The sequence below is a fragment of the Parasteatoda tepidariorum genome, chromosome 9, assembly GCF_043381705.1.
Source record: "Parasteatoda tepidariorum isolate YZ-2023 chromosome 9, CAS_Ptep_4.0, whole genome shotgun sequence".
NCBI classification, from domain to species: domain Eukaryota; kingdom Metazoa; phylum Arthropoda; class Arachnida; order Araneae; family Theridiidae; genus Parasteatoda; species Parasteatoda tepidariorum.
In genome coordinates, this window is record NC_092212.1 from 5838934 (window position 1) to 5855970 (window position 17037).

At 31.8% G+C, this 17037-nt stretch overlaps 1 protein-coding gene across 1 annotated transcript; it reads right to left on the reverse strand.

Moving 5' to 3' along the window:
* Positions 1–1915: 1915 nt before the first annotated feature.
* LOC107455713 (uncharacterized) lies at positions 1916–16877 on the reverse strand. Its single transcript, XM_016073380.4, has 6 exons — positions 16658–16877; positions 14427–14479; positions 9898–10002; positions 6879–6926; positions 4136–4192; positions 1916–2107 (listed from the first exon to the last, which is right to left on the reverse strand). Exons 1-6 carry the CDS (start codon positions 16797–16799, stop codon positions 2057–2059), a joined length of 456 nt encoding a protein of 151 aa, XP_015928866.2. The 5' UTR covers positions 16800–16877; the 3' UTR covers positions 1916–2056.
* Between the last annotated feature and the right edge of the window lie 160 nt (positions 16878–17037).

A 17037-nucleotide genomic window follows, 5' to 3' on the forward strand; every position in this document is an offset into this window, starting at 1 on the left:
ATCAGAATTTTTGCAAGTTGCAATCGCGCAAACTGGCATTTCGATAATAGTTTTAAATTCTTGTAAATTCACTGCAAAAACTGAGGAAAGTCATTATAGAAAATAACAAATGTCTTAGAATATCTCGCAAAAAGAAATGATCCAATATTAGTTAGAGCTAGTAAGGCCAAACGCTCCGTTCTTGAAGTAAAAGTGCGAGCTTTGCGCCAAAGTGACGTCACTAGAGTGACGTCGGAGGATCGGCGCGGCGAGAGATACTTCAAAGGAGTGAACCAGCCCTTCTATTCTCTGTGGAAATCACCCGTGATCTCTGTTCAGAGTGATTTCTATTTCGGGGAAAAACGACGCATTTAGGACATGTTGGGGGATCATGGGGTAGCTGTGAAATTACAACGAGAAATTACCCGTTAAAAAGGTTTTAAATGCGTAGAAATGAAACGGGATACGCTCCAGAGATACGAAATTTTCATCCTATCGCATTTACGGGTGATTCTTGTTTTAAGATTTTCAATTAATTGAACATTGTCGAATTTTGGGAATGTCGCATTTAGACACACTGACCTTATTGACGAAATTAATGAAGCTGATAATGTTTAATTTTTTATCAGTTATTGCCCTTACTGATGTCTTTAGGTTATCAGATAAATCATGACCCGATTATAACTTCATCTAATTAATAAAATCTAACTACAATGAATATAATTTATCATGATGTTGTTGCTCGAGGCAACCTCATAATAGTTAAAATTTACCACAATCAGACAATTTTCTACGATAATTATCCGCTTCTGAAGACAATGAAAAATATACTGTCACAGTACAGTAGTACCTATATTAGTTTACCGCTCAAATTACCATAATACCAGTAGTGCTGATTACCAAAATTAACTAATCATGATTGAAATCAGTACATTTTCTCTATCGATTTTGTTTTTTAGTAGATAACTTATTTTTGTTTGTTTAAATTACAGTTGCTTTTAAATTATTTCGCCCTATACCTTTATAAAACACAACTATAAAAAATTAATTAGTGGTTTCAGATAGCTTTAGGAATACTAATTCTGTTATGCAGCACAAGTCCAAAGGCCAGTCATGCTGACCATTGAGTTTGTAAAAGAAAAAAAAATATTAACGAAATTATATTTAATAATAACAATAAGAGTAGAAGCAGAGTCCTCTACAGTTTTATTTATAACAGTGTCTATATGTAAACAGCAGCAAAAAAATCATTTTTCTAGCATTTCTGCCGAACGGAATAATAAAAAATTTCTGACGCTTTTTTAAAATCGGCGGCAAAAAATTGCACATTGCCGATGTTCGAAATACAGAACCCTGATACAAACTGTTCCAGAGTTATAAGAGATTCAACACAACATTTCCCGACAAGGGCAGACAAAAATATTAAGTTAAAATAAATTAAAAGTTGAAACATTTTGAAAGTTAGCAATAATTAAAATAAATAATTTGGGACAATACCGTAATTTGGGACAATACCGTTGAAAACTTTCGACGGCATTGACTATTTTCATCATTATATTTAAACCGCTTGTAATTTTTTTCATAATCATGCATGGTTTTAATGAAGAAATTTTAATGCTGTTAAGTTTGCAAAGCTTGTGACTACCAAAAATATAAGAGAGTTTGATATATGATAGTTTCCGCATCAAGAAATAAAAATATATAATTTAATAAGCAATAATGAGCAAATAATAAAAAGTAATAGGCAAAATATAAAAAATACAATACATACTTCTTAATAGGGTTTTTTTATAACGTAGTTTGAATATACTGGCAAATATATTGTTTTTTCTTGTGTTTGGAAGTGACTGTTATTACACTGCATTTTTGAACTATCGCAATGTAGTGAAAGGCTATTGTGATTTATAATTTTAAAAATAAACAAACTGTAGAATAATTTATTTTAAAAAAAAGACAATATTTATTTTTCTTTTCAAAACAATTTGATTGCTACTTCAGTAGTTCAACATTTATAAAATAATTAAAAGTATTTCGGTTAAAAATACAAATTTATAAAATCTTGACAGCATTTAATGCTTCAGCATTTTCCTTCAAAATGAACTCTATTTAAAACTGCAGCCCCACAATCCTAAAAAGAATAATTGTATGTAAATTGGTTGTAAATTGTATGTATATTGGTATGGTTTCAAAAATTTTAATGAATCTTTATTTCCAAATTTAAAAATAATGAAACGTGTACTTAAATTTTCTAAAGGTAGTGTTTCTTTTGTATTCAAAATATTTAGAAAATTTCAAACTTAAATAATTTTTTTGAGTCTCAAGTCTCCTTGCTTATTTTAAAAATATATCGGGCTTTTAAAAATAATAATTATTCTTATATTTAATGTTGTGTTTATTTTATATCATATGTTGGCGATTTTTTTAAATCAAGTACAAACATATATAATTTTTTAATCTAATGGGTAATTCAAAATCAAAAATTTAAACTTTAGATATTAAAACCTATGCTCCCGTATTCAGAGATTACCTAAATTATAAATCGTTTAGTTTTAAAAATTAGCTAAAAAGTATAAGAAAATCTTTAGTTTGTTTCACAGTTAAAATTGATAAATTTCTACAATTGATGCTCACATTTTCGGAATAACTATTTAATCAGATATTTCTGATCAAGTTGCTCAGTAAATAATTTCGTTTTTTTAAAGACAATGAAAGGTGTTCTTATAGTGAATTAATATTTTAGTGAATTACAATATTTGATTCTAATCCAATACCTTTTGCCATCTTTCTGGCAATGGCGAGATTTCACTGGCACAAAATTTCTATTTGTTGTAAAAAAAAAAAACATATCCAAGTGAATTTTGCCTATATTGACCGCTATTAGAATTTTCATTCTAAAATTATGGTATGATAAACGGCAACAGTCTGTTCATCCAATAGACCGTATAGTTTACTGTATAGAATGTTTTGAACCTTAATGGTTTTGAAACCATTTACGAATAGTACGATTAAAAAACTACGAATAAAAACTGTACGGATTTTTAACCATTTACAAATAACATGGCTTAAAAACCACAAAATAGGAAATTTAGCTGGATAGTGGAGATAGTTTAACAGCTTTATAGTGCTGCCATCTATGCGTGAATGAGAGCATCGTATTCAAATTTCCAGGGTGACAAATAGGGGTGTAACACTTTTCATGTGTTACTCATTCTTTCCGTCATGACATTGACAGATAATACCTCTCTGCTATAAAAACCACCCATTTGAAGAAACTAAGTGGCTTCATTACGAGAGGGGGCTCAGTTGGCGTAATGAAATCCTGGTTGCTTAACCGTATTAGGTGAAAGGTGTTAATAAACAGTTTTTCTCACAGTTTGAATGCCATCTTATTCATGATTATTTTACTGTTTTGTTGAAGTAAAGTATGGTAAAATAACAATTGAATAAATTGTTATTTAACCATTTTTTCGAAAGCTTCTAACAGTGAAGTAAAGATTTCACTTTTTAAAAATATTTAAAGAAACCAGAGCATTGTTGTACATTGTTTCATTGTTTTTTGTCCACAGGGAAAAAGGGCTTTAAAAAAATGGATAATTTTCTTGACGTTTGAAAATGAAATCATAGACGTCAAAGCGACGCCACGAGCTTCTTTCCGTAAGAGTAAGAACCCATATGTCGAGTATTGAGATTAAACTTTTACCTTTTCAAATGATCGTGGCGTGTGTCCAATACGATAAAGTTAATCTCTCAGTGATCTTATGAATTTTGACTAGCAGGTTGCCTTTATTTTATCCTTATAAGCTTAAACTGGCCTAATGTACCTTCATGACTTTAATCGAAATTTTACAAACCAATTTGGTATTAGTGCATTGATAAGGTATCTTCTTGATACACATCGGATATTTCCCCCCCTGCTTGATCAGCAATAAAAGGGGGGCATCAATTAAAAACTACTGAGTATAATCAATCGCACTTTATCACAATTTATGCTGTATCAGCTGTCGAAATGTATAATGATTACGCGGCTTAAATGGCTGCTAAAAATATAATTAAGTCGTCCGTTGGGAAAAAGTAAAATTACTTTCCGATGAGCCTAATATAAAAAATTATATTATGTAAAAGAGTCTTTGAATATATTATGTTTAATGGTACTTACATTCATTTCAGCCATTTTCTTACATGCCTCAGCCTGCATCATATCAGCACACGTCGCCTAAAATGTATGATTGTTTTTTTTTAAAAAAACAAGTAAACAAGTATTCATCAAGAAAATGTTATCTATATTTAAATACATACAGTTTGACCGCTTTTCTTGAACTTCACAAATAAGGATAAATAAGGATAGTGCATTTTTTTTTTTGGAGATAAAGGTCCGCAGTAAGTTCACTTCAAATTGCATTGAGCTGTTGACATGTTGTCAATAGTAATGGTATTGAAATGCTTCCTCACAGAGGAAAAAAAGTATCGAAAAATTCACCATGTTTCTAGCTCTGTTGGAACATTAAAAATATCGGTAATTTTTATAGAAGCTCATTGGTGATAATTTTGGTAAAATCAGCAATAAAAGTTTCATAATTAATATGTGATAAAATGTGGTAGGATTTGGTAATTTTATCATGATGTCTTCGAGCCAGACATCAAAACCATTTGCTTTTATAAATTTACTTTTTAATTTTGCAATTTTTTGCCAAATATGTGGTAATACGATCTATAATTTTTAAAACCAGAATTTCCGGTAAACCGTGATCATACGAGTGGAAAAATCACCAAATGAATGGTTCCAGAATTTCTTTTTCAGCGTTGCGAATGATTCCGTGTTCCAATGATTCCATGTTGTGTATGAAAATGAGTGGGAAAATTCCTCTAAAATGCGTAATTATGCAGAAGATTTTATGTCCCGTTTTTGAATTGTTGAAAATGCTATAAAATCACAACCCATACAGAATGAAGATCAGCTATAACTAAGAATGAAGAGGGGGAAAAAAAAGATCAAAGGCTGATGTAACGGTCGAAAAATGGTAAATTTTGTTCGTTTCAGTTATTTTGGGAAGAAAAAACAACATTTTTTGGTACAGACTTTTTTAATTAGTAAATTTACATTTTTCATGCGTAAAATTATATTTTAGAATATAACATTATACATTAATAACCAGATATTGACTAGAGTTGACAAAATGACCAACGATGAAATTCATGAACCAAATTCATGACAAATTTTAACATATTTTTCTTCAACCAGAGATGGTAATATTGTGCAAAACTGAATATAGAAATATCCGTTACGGCATTTCAAAATGGCCTGTTTTAGATTTGAGCTTGGGAGAGTAAAATTACTCTTAAGAACAAAAAGTTTCGTTACATTTATACCAACACGCGATTCTGCCTTATTCTCGAGTGGGGACGCTAAATCTGCAATCTGTTTCCCTTTCTGAGCTTCATATTGTTTTTAGTTATTTATTTTAGTCGAAATCTGTACATTTAAAAACGTTATATGTAACAGGCGGTCATATAAATTTTCTGATAAACTTCTAGAGAATTAGGGGTCATCATCAGGATTACAATTGCATAGGAACCCATTCCCCGAAATATTGGTGTACGAGGCTTGAAGTGCTTTTCTTTTAGTACTTGTTCAGAAGAACACAAATTAGCAGTTCATAATAAGGAAACGTCTCTAGCGGCGTACAACAACATTTTCGCATGTTTTCCTATGTAATTTTAATCCTTATGAAGGGTCCTAATTTTTCTAGATATTTGACATATTATTTATGGGATCTCTTGCTATTTAAAACGCTTTTAAGCTTGCATATCTCGACATAAAATAAACTAAGAATATTATTTGAAAATAATTTTTCTAAATATTTGCTATATCATTTATGTGATTCTTTATTACATGAAACGCTTTTAAACTTGAATACCTCGACAAAAAATAGTCTAAGAATATGCTTTGAAAGTATTTTGTTGCTGGAAAAGAGAAACAGCTCATAGATCTGAAATATGCGCAGTGAAATTATTCAAAATCTGCCGAAATATCTCCTGCAAAATAAATCCAAATTTAAAAAAAAATATCTATAATATTTTTTGTAATGACAGTGAATACTCATAATTATTCCATTATGCATGCTTAAACACATTGATGATTGAGCTTTTAGTTATCCATTTCTTATAAAATAACAGAATTGAATTTTTGAGCTATTGGACTTGAAACACGTTGTTAGAAGCAAAATTTGACTGCATCTTTTTGATTTTTTCAGCCATTAATGTACATCGCACCTGATTTTTTTTTTATTGTTTAAGAGGGAAAATTTTTAAGACATTCAAATATTTCCAAATTGCTTTTCGAAACAAATACATTACTTGCGTCATAAATAAATTATATATTTAACTATCGTTTTTTATCATCATATTGCACATTTTTTCACCTTTTTATAAAATGTTTTTTTTTATTATTTTTTTACATATTTATATGTTTTACATATCATAGAACTTGGCATATTCAAGAACAGTTTTTGAAACGTTATTATTGCTTTTAAACAGTTTTTGAAAGGTACTTATTTTATTGAATTTATAGGTTTTTATTTCATATTTTCCATTCACATTTATGGAATAATTCCCTTCGGGTGTTGTTTTTAAGTAGATAAAATGCACAGTGTAAAACTCAATGCTATGCAGTAAAAGGATTTTTCACGTAAGATGTATTTTCAATGGTTTAGTAGACTCAAAATATTCTAATCATTAGACCATACTGCCAACATCATTTTTAGTTTCAAAATTAAGCACATAAACGGATTTTATTGGATAACATTTTATCAACGGACTTGTATTTTTTTTATCTTAAAAATATATAGAGGCTTAATGCAATTTGAATCATATGTATTGAGTTTTCTATTAAAAATACTTACTGAATATTCCTCTACTGCACTCCGAGTAACTTCGAACATAATATCTTCCTTTAAAGAAATAAATACATTATTGAAATTGCACTTAAACTGTACTCTTCAATATAATAAATAAAATTTTAAATGCACTTTAAAAGGCTGATGTTCAAATGAAAAGAATTTACAAAATTGAGTAATTATTTTCATAACCACAAGGAAGATTTGAATGAAATTTATTTTGATTGTAATAGTTGATATAATGCAAAAAAAAAGTTTTTAGTTAGTTAGTTGTAATACAAATGCGTGATTTTTCGTTCTCATCGGAGTCAGAAATGGGTGAAATAGTGGTTGTAGAATAGATCAGATAAAGTCGGTTATACGACCCCCAAAGAACATTTCCTAGAGAGATTTCTCGTGTTAAATAAGACGGTCTTTAAATGTAAGCGCGATTATTCCTCGTATTAATGCTCTTTTTAGCCCTAGGTGGTATTGAGCGAATGATTGAGAGTTGTCTTGCTTATACTCTTTAAGAGATCATTTGAGATACGCAGTCTTGTCCTGGCAAGACTGCTTATCTCAAATAGCGCATTTAATAAATATTCTCACCAGACAGAATGAGCGCCATACTGCAGTGTGTTGCTTTCGGTTAAATTAATTAAGAGTCACCGTATACCTGTAACCTAAACCAGACAAATGCTTTCGCCATAGACATGGAAGATATCAAACCACTCCTGTCATATTATTTGATTTTTCAGATATTGAATAATTGTAACAAATTATTCCCCTTGGCTTTCATTAGGTGAAAGTGTGCAAAATTTTTACTAGGGACCTGCTATTTTCTTTATATCATAGATTTTTTTTTTTTTGTTATTTTCTGTCTTTTTATTGAATGGCTTTTCTGCATTTGAGGAATGCACTTGGTCGGGTTGAGTTTGCTTCCCAAGTTTGGAATTGATACTGATTTTAATTTCATGAAAGGCTACGCAAAGCCATATAGAGTCTATCAAATTGACAATTTTCTAGATTGTTTTCCTGTTCTTGAAGAAACGTTAAGGCATATTTAAAATCAAGCATTTACTTATTAAACAGACATTAAAATTTGAATTTTAAAATCAAACATTGTACTGATCAGTTGAAATACTGTCTGCATGAAAACAGAAGTTGATATTAAATACGTCAATTATTTCTTGTTTATTTGTTGAGAATACATAGTTATGTCAGAATACATACTTCAAAAATGTTTGCAACATTTTTATTGGATATAATTTTTTTAATTTTAATTAAGTATTTAAATTTAATGCATGTTAGTCAAATTACATTAAATAACTGAGAAATTATAAAGATCATTACATATCAAATTTTAATGCTTTTTCAGATTCCGTTTTATATTTTTAGTTGTGTATTTTAAAGAAACATTTTTCAAACCCTTCTGTAGTGATACATCTATCTTATGAATCAATACGTACGTATGAATCAATAAAACCGATGATATTTCTTTTCTCGCGCTGGCAACAGTTTTCATTTTTAATTGATTGGATTCGGCGCGCAAGAGCACGTAGTGAGCAACCAGATAAAAATTTCATAACTGTACATTATCAGGTTGTTCAATTCAGATTCATGCACTAAAAACATGACAATATTTAATTTAAACTCAATTAGGAATTAATTAATTAATTGAAGTGAGAATGCTTTAAAAGGCCGCTGTTGAATTGATATTTTTCTACTGGGAGCTACCTAAACGTCTAAAAAACGTTTAAGTGTTTGTATTGAATGCATTGAATTTTTTTATATTTCGCNACTGAAATTTAGAATAGTGTGATTAAGAAAAATATGTGAACTGTTTGCAATTTCAAATTAATATTGAAATGTACAGGTTTAGAATTTTCTACAGTGAAAAGTTTTCGGAACTTCAGTATTCAAAAAAGTATACAAAAACTAGACGTTAAGAACGTATCCAATGAGCGAGCAAAGCGAGCATTGGATTGCGAAGCAATCCGAAATGAACTGCGAAAGCAGTTCCGGGGGTTGGTGAGCGCTAGCGAGCAGGGGGCGAAGCCTCCTAGTAGATAATATTTTATTAACAATAGATCGCTTATTGGAGATAGAGCTCCAAAAAAATGTAAAACTTTCGTCATTTCTTAACTGTAAGAGAAATGCAAACGTTTCTAAAAAAAATTATAAAATAAGAAATCATTAAGAATTTAATTATTTAAAGTGAATTCTGAAAACTATTGCTACTAATTCTCTAAAAAAAATATTTGTGTATAATTTAAAAAGAGACTAAACATAGATTTGTCTTAGAATTTTTTAAAAGTGAACTTTATATTTTTTAAATTAATATTTTTTTTAATAACAGTCCACTATAAAAAAAAAATTTCTTGAAATTCCTGCAAATTTTGTAATTATAGATGCCAACTGCTTCATATTCGACGTAATATTTTTAAAAAAACGGTAGAGAACTACAAACTAAGCTGCAACTTTTCAGTTAATGTTGTCAATTTTTTAAAAGGTTCACTCAACATGGGCTGAATTCCCACAAATTGATCTCTCATACAAGCTCTTGAATCACTAAGATGTAATGGTAATTATTAACATCAAGAATCATTAAGTAAAAGACTATTACTCGAGAATATTTATCGTCTGACCGGAGCAAGCTGGCATCTCTGTATATTATATATATATATATATATATATGGTATGTATATATATGTAGCATATATATAGACACAAATAATAAATTAAAATGAAATAGTATAAAGATAAAACTATAAATGGGAAAATCCAATAGTCTTCCTCAAGACACATCTATTGGAATAATATATATATACATACCTACATACATAAATTCTCATCACATTCTCTAGCTGTCTTTCAGGAATTATCAATATAAAATAAATCTAATCAACATAAAATAAAATTTAAAAAATACTAAAAAACTGTTTAAAAATATCATTCTGAGAGGTTAATTAAAACAAAGTGTAGTATTCGAAGAGTATGCTCTTCACGAATTCTACAATGAGGAGCATTCTCATACAACATATACCTGTTCTTCTCCATCCATTTTGCACATCTCAAGAAACGCTGTTTCTATGTCTGGCCAATCTTTTGAGGCATAACTCGACACCCGTTTTACGACCTTCAAAAGTTTCTAAGGTAAAAAAAAAATGAAAAATATTTTCAAGATTTTAGAATTCAGTGCAAGATACACCAGATAAATAAACACAAATTTTTATTTCAATTTTTTTTACCAAAAAATAAGGAATAAATCTGATTCATCAGGTTTCATGGATAATTTTATTTAATTATTTATTTTTTTTTAGATATTTTTATTTGCGGTTAAATGCTTTCGTCTCTTAGGAGAGATACAATTGTGGAGTGATTCAGGAGAGATTTCTTTTTTTTTCCTACTAGTAATTAAAAACAAACTTTCATTTCAATTTTTACCAAGCCATTTAAAAGACATCAAGGAAGAAACTGCACCGTCAGATTTTGCGGGCGATTTATTTTTTTTCTAGAGAATGCTAACTATTTCGTTAAGGAAAGATACAATTTTAGAGTGATTCTGAAAATATTTATTTCTTGCTACCAGATAAATAAATAAAAACTTTAATTAAAAATTTTGACAAAGCTGTGTAAAAATTACCAAGGTGAGACTGAGGCAGAAATCTGCAACGTCTGATTTTATGGATGATTTCTTTTTTCTATTCCTTATTGACTTGGCTTGCGCCACGTTTTTTTTGTTAAAATTACAGATGTAGCTTTGAATCGGGAAATTTAACAAAGCTGTTTAGTATAATGGGAAACCTACAAGTGACGTAGTGTAGGGGAGAGTGGGGTCAATTGAAACAGGGCACGATTGTAACAGAGCAAAAATTTCGAGTGTCGGATTCTAGATTTGGTTCCTAGGTGGCGCACAAGGTGTATTTAATAAATCTACATGTGCACCCCTGCTGGCAACCATTTTTATGTACTTTTGAAAGAGTTACATCACAAAAGATATTTTCACGCNTTGTTTATTTGTTAATTATTTATTTTTTTTTAGATATTTTTATTTGCGGTTAAATGCTTTCGTCTCTTAGGAAAGATACAATTGTGGAGTGATTCAGGAGAGATTTCTTTTTTTTTCTACTAGTAATTAAAAACGAACTTTCATTTCAATTTTTACCAAGCCATTTAAGATTTTGCGGGTCAGATTTTGCGGGTGATTTATTTTTTTTTCTAGAGAATGCTAACTATTTCGGTAAGGAAAGATTCAATTTTAGAGTGATTCTGTAAATATTTCTTTCTTGCTACCAGATAAATAAATAAAAACTTTAATTAAAAATTTTGACCAAGCTGTTTAAAAAATACCAAGGTGAGACTGAGGCAGAAATCTGCAACGTCTGATTTTATGGATGATTTTCTTTTTTCTATTCCCTATTGACTTGGCTTGCACCACCTTTTTAGTTAAAATTACAGATGTAGCTTTGAATCGGGAATTTAACAAAGCTGTTTAGTATAATGGGAAACCTACAAGTGACGTAGTGTACGTATCGTGATCCTGATTGGTTTTTGAAACTTGGAATTTGTTTACGTTAGCAACTGTTCTTTTCATTATATTTCGAATAAGCCAAGCCCGTCTTTTAAACGATACTATAGATTTCTTAATTAACACAAAGACATATATTAAGTTATGTAGAACGTAAGCCAACTAATTACGCATTGAAGTTGCCAGGTACACAAAACAAAAATATATCACGGCTACAATAAAATACGTAAACAAAAAATAAATATAAGTTAAATAAAAGACGTAGAAGAGAAAGAATTATGTTTCAATAAATTCGGTGTGTGATACTGAGCTGTATTTAATTAACTTCACGTTAATTATTACTCTAACTTACGTGGGGAAACTTAGATCAACTTCAACACGCCATTTTGCTTATAAACGCTCAGCTGACGATGATGCGATAGGTCACACGTGTAGGTGTTTTCGGTCTTTTTCTTGAAGTACAAATGCCCAATTGAAGTGAAGATAAGGGTGCATATTGTAGAATGCTTTAAGACATATTGTTTATAAAAGTAAGGTGAACAGTAGCATAATGTGGTTATACTAGATTGGAATTTCCTCAACACGGCTACAGGGGTCTACACGATTGCATCAGGTTATATTAGTAAAAGACTTTAAGAGTGCGTACGGATTGATGGTACGCAAATAAAAAACCTTATTTTAGTCGATTTTCTTTCATTTTTAATTATTCTAAGTTTAAAAATTAAATGCTCTTATGATTTTGTGTACTTAAAATATTAAAGTAAATTATTCATTTTTAAAATCAATGAATTCTCTGCCATATTTTGTATCAGGAAAATAGTCATAAATTTTTGTTGTTACTAATGCTACTTGCCAATACTAGCATGCCTGCTATGGGAAGCACGCGATTTGAAGTCAGAGGGTGTTTTTTTTTGTTTATTCGTGGTGCCATATATGGCCAAGAATATGACTTTAAGCGCACACACACGTCGTATCCCGTTTTACAGGGAAGATCCATTACTACTCCATTTATTCACACACGCATCGTAATTTTAAATTGAACAAGAGAATGATCAACCTCTAATTCAGTTCCCTAATAGTATTTTATTTTACTTTATGACCGTCGTTGAACAGTCTACCTAGTTTTGGGTTTACGACAATGTTCAAAATCAGTAGCCTTGTAATTTTGAACACAATGCAGAAGACAAGGGAACTCCTGGATCAAGTATCGGGAGAAATGTTCCTTTGTGGGGGACTTTTTGGTGGAACTAACCGGCATTTGCGTTACATGGAGAGGTGAACCGCAAAAAACGCTCATGAGTACCGCAGAGGTATAGATTTGTTATGGGGATTTAAAGGACTTAAAGGACCCTGATAGATTTCACGCACATCAGTCACCATTTAATACACTGCTATTCCTCGGCTGGCGGAATTCAAGCTCATAATCTCACGAGCACGAGCCCAACGTCCTACTAACCAGGCTATCCCGGCTCATATGTTTATAAAATGTTATTCAAACAGTTTAATTTTGCCTTTATAAAAACTGATATCATATTTGCAATCATGTCCATAAATTAAGGATAATGAAGTTCAGGCACAGAAAGACACAGAAGCCAAACAAATTTGACTTATTTGTAAAGTCTATGTATTAAACAAAAGGTAAAGAGCAAAAAAGATGCTATATGTTTGACATAATTAATAAAAATTGCGATTTTTACGCCCTGGAGCAAATTTCAAAAAAGAACCTATTTACAAAAAACAGTATAACATCGTTAGTATGATGGTTAATACGGAGTAAGTCTCCCGGACGATGCAATACAGGCCGTACAACGCTTAGGCATGCTGGGTATCAAATTATCAATCTGATCTTGGGGAATATTGCACCACTCATCAAGCAATGCCCTCCGAAAGTCCGGTAGATAGGTGGGATGCACGGGATGCAATTCGTCGGCCAAGCATATCCCACACATGCTCTATTGGATTCAAGTCCGGTGAGTATGCTGGCCAATCCTTACGGGTGATATTCTCCGATTGAAGGCATTCGTCTACAATGTTTGCACGGTGAGGACGGGCGTTGTCGTCTATAAACAGAAATTCAGCACTCATGGCGCCCCGAAGCAAACGTGCATGTTGTTCCAGAATGACATCCCTATAGATGTGGCCTGTCATCGTTACACTCTGAACATGCAGTCAGTTCTGAAACCAAGAATAATTCCTCCCCAAACGAGCCATCTTGCACCACTGTAACGGTGTCGTTCAATGGTGTTATCTTGGTGGTAACGGGTACCTGGCGCTCTCCATATGAAAGTTCGGCGAGAATCAGACGGCAAACTAAACCTGGATTCGTCGGAAAACATCACACAAGACCACTGTTGCGGTGTCCACAATGCATGCTCTCTACTCCAGACAAATCGCAGGCGACAGTGAGTTGCGGTAAGCAGAACACATCTGACAGGCCTACGAGCATATAGACCAATGTGCCCTAAACGTCTGTACTCGGTCTGCCTGGAAACTGTCGTACCGGTAGCTGAAGAGAGCTGACGAGACAGGTCTGATGCTGTGCTCTATCTGTTTCTTTTGGTAGAAACTGCCAAATACCGGTCTTCATTCCGCGTTGCAACTCGGGGGCGACCTGTGCTGTAACGTCTACTCACATTACCATCGTCTTGAAATCGTTGCCAAAGCTTGGAGATGATATTCTGGGAGATTCCAAGTTCCTCGTCAAGCTGGGTACGTCCACATTTCAGTCGTCCGATGATTCTGCCGCGTAAAAAATCATCCAAATGCTTCCTTTGTGCCATAACTATGCGGTTATTGCACTGAAAGGGTTTTAAAGCGCTTGTGAGCAATTTTACTTCTTTGCCACCTTTCCTTATATACCCCTATCTTACGCTCTCGTCATTGTGACGTACTACCAGCGTCATCTAGCGGTTGTCTGTAATTTGCATATTCTTCTTCAGGATATGTGTGATAATTCTACAGGAGAAATTTTAATTTAGAGTTTGATTTCCGTGTGATTCTGAATTATCCTTTATTTATGGACATGAGTGTATAAACGAGCTTACCTCTTCTGGTGTAATCTTTACACATGCATCATATTCATCATTTATCGCTTTATCTGAAAGTAAAATATGTATTTTATTGGATAACAGCAATATCTCTAGGTGATTCAAAACTAGTGAAACAATCTTCAATGAGCGGTAAACTACAAATGCAAGAAAATGGGTTTCTAGAGGCTGCTAATTTTGTATGACCTTCACAGTATTCCGTGTGTTGTAAACGATATGGGTAATTAAATATTCAGGAATGACGGGGTAACTTTATAATCAGAAAAGTCTTAATTTATTTTCAACTTACAAACAATTTCAATTTTCTCAATGGATTCGTTCCTCTTTCCATGACATCTACTCGTGGCTACTGATTTCGAACCGGTACCAGCATCTAAATATGCCATTTATAGCTTCCTGCGATCCTGCTTTGTTACATAGTACCGGATATTTATCTGTAATTAACTCATTTTCGAAGTTTGTTATTTTTCCGTAAAAGAATAAGCTAGTATGACATAATCCTTCCCGGGAACGTACCATGTTTGACGCACCGGTTATTTATTTCTATTCCACTCCTTTTCGATATTTGGTTATCTTTTTTTCATAACAAAATAAGCTTGTATGACATAAAAATTTGACGTACAGGGAGCGTACAGAATTTGACGTACCGGCGATTATTTGTACTGCACTCTTTTTTGAAATTTAGTTTTCTTTTTTCAGTACGTAATAAGCTTGCATGACATAAAAATTTGACGTACCGGGAGCGTACAGTATTTGATGTACTGGACGTTTATTTGTATTGCACTCTTTTTTTAAATTTAATTCGCTTTTTTTTCATAACATAATAAGCTTGTATAACATAAAAATTTGACGTACCGGGAGCGTACAGGATTTGATGTATCGGAAGCGTACAGGATTTGACGTACCGGGCGTTTGTTTGTATTACACTCTTTTGCGAAATTTGTTTATCTTTTTTTCATAACATAATAAGTTTGCATGACTTAAAAATTTGACTTACCGGGGACGTACCGGATTTGACGTAAGGGACGTTTATTAGTAGCAAGCAAACTGTTTTTTAAGTTATTATTTCATGTTTTGATAAATTTATCTCTTTTGTATTAAGTAAAGTTTCATGGAGTCATTAAGATAATGTGTCAAGCATTGCACACCAACCACATTTACATCCCAGACAAGCTGGTACACATCGATCGAAATGGGTTAGTCCAAGCAGGTTTTGGAAGTTAAACTACTACCGCAGCTGAAACTTAAGTTCTTTACAATAACTGTTACATGTTTTTGTATTGTTTTTACTATAACAGTTATATATTTTTGTTAAGAGTTATACGTTTTTATAGAGAAAAGGTCAGCTGGTTAAAGTGTGTTAGATGTGTCATCTCTAACAATTGCATGCAGTTCGCTTGAACTTTCTATCTGTTTGAACAAAATCTAGCATTAAAAATATTTTACTAATTATAATTTATGTTTATGTTGTTTTTAGTTATTAAATTTCTGAACTTTCTTGAAAATTTTGAAAAAAAACCTACTTGAAATGTCTAAGGTAAATGTGATGAGAAAAATTTTTTTGAATTACTCCGTGCCTTTTTTTTTCCTTTTTGTATATACAATTTTGCAGTTCCATCAGCACACTAGCCGTGAATAAAAACTAAAATTTAGATGAAATAAAATTAAAAACAATGTAAGTATATTTTTAGTAAATACACTGCGCTGTTAGATATTGACCACTTTGAAAAATATTCCCTTTTAAACATACTTAAAGTAGAGTCCTTGCATCGAATTAGAGGTTTAAGAGTAATGAATTCAATCTCTCATTGGCTGAGGAATTGTCTTATCTTAGGGATTATCTATCTTTATCAGCGAGCAAATTATTTTCTCAGAAATTACCTCAAGTAGAAAGCTTTGCAGACGTACTAAAAAAAATGTTTATATACCTAAATTTCATGCAGTTTAGCCTGTCTTTTGGCATCAGTAATAATGATCTAAACAATGTGATACTCGAAACAGTTAACACGATTTTGATCTGGATTACGAAACGAGTTTTTTTAGAAAAATTTTCATTAGCTGTGATGACCGTCTGCGATACCTTTGGTTTTCGGACAATTTTGAAGCTGCAAGTCGAAACTCTCTAATTACATTAAGTATATAAACTCTAGTTACAAACACTAGAGCAGAAAATTATTTCAGTGCGTTGCATCGAAAAGTTGAACATAAATTTTAAAAATTATATTCACCTCCTGAAATGCATTTAATCCATTTCCTGCAAGGTCCAAAGTGTATCACTTCCCCTACATCGTCTGAACGCTGGGGCTTAGGCAGATTAAAACCCCGTGCAGTGTTGAAAACCATACACATTAGTATCACGTTAATAAGCATCTTGCTCACAATACTCCTAATATAATATGAACTTAATTTAGTATCTGTTCTCAGCTATCTATAGATTTTACTTAGCTCAATCATCTTTAAATATGTGAAAAATAGCTGTGTAAACAAAACAGCGAGCGTGCTTAAAACACATATTGGATTAACTGGATGGGGAAGTTATGTTTAAAACAATGCAAAGATCATTCCACGCTGGACTTATTTTCCTGGTACTTTGTTTCTTTTTGAAGAA

Coding starts and splice junctions, on each gene's coding strand:
- LOC107455713 (XM_016073380.4), bottom strand. CDS start 16,799: ATGCTTATTAACGTGATACTAATGTGTATGGTTTTCAACACTGCACGG. Junction 6,927..9,897: donor AAATGGATGGAGAAGAACAG/GTATATGTTGTA, acceptor ATTTCTTTAAAG/GAAGATATTATGTTCGAAGT. Junction 4,193..6,878: donor GTGCAGTAGAGGAATATTCA/GTAAGTATTTTT, acceptor CATACATTTTAG/GCGACGTGTGCTGATATGAT.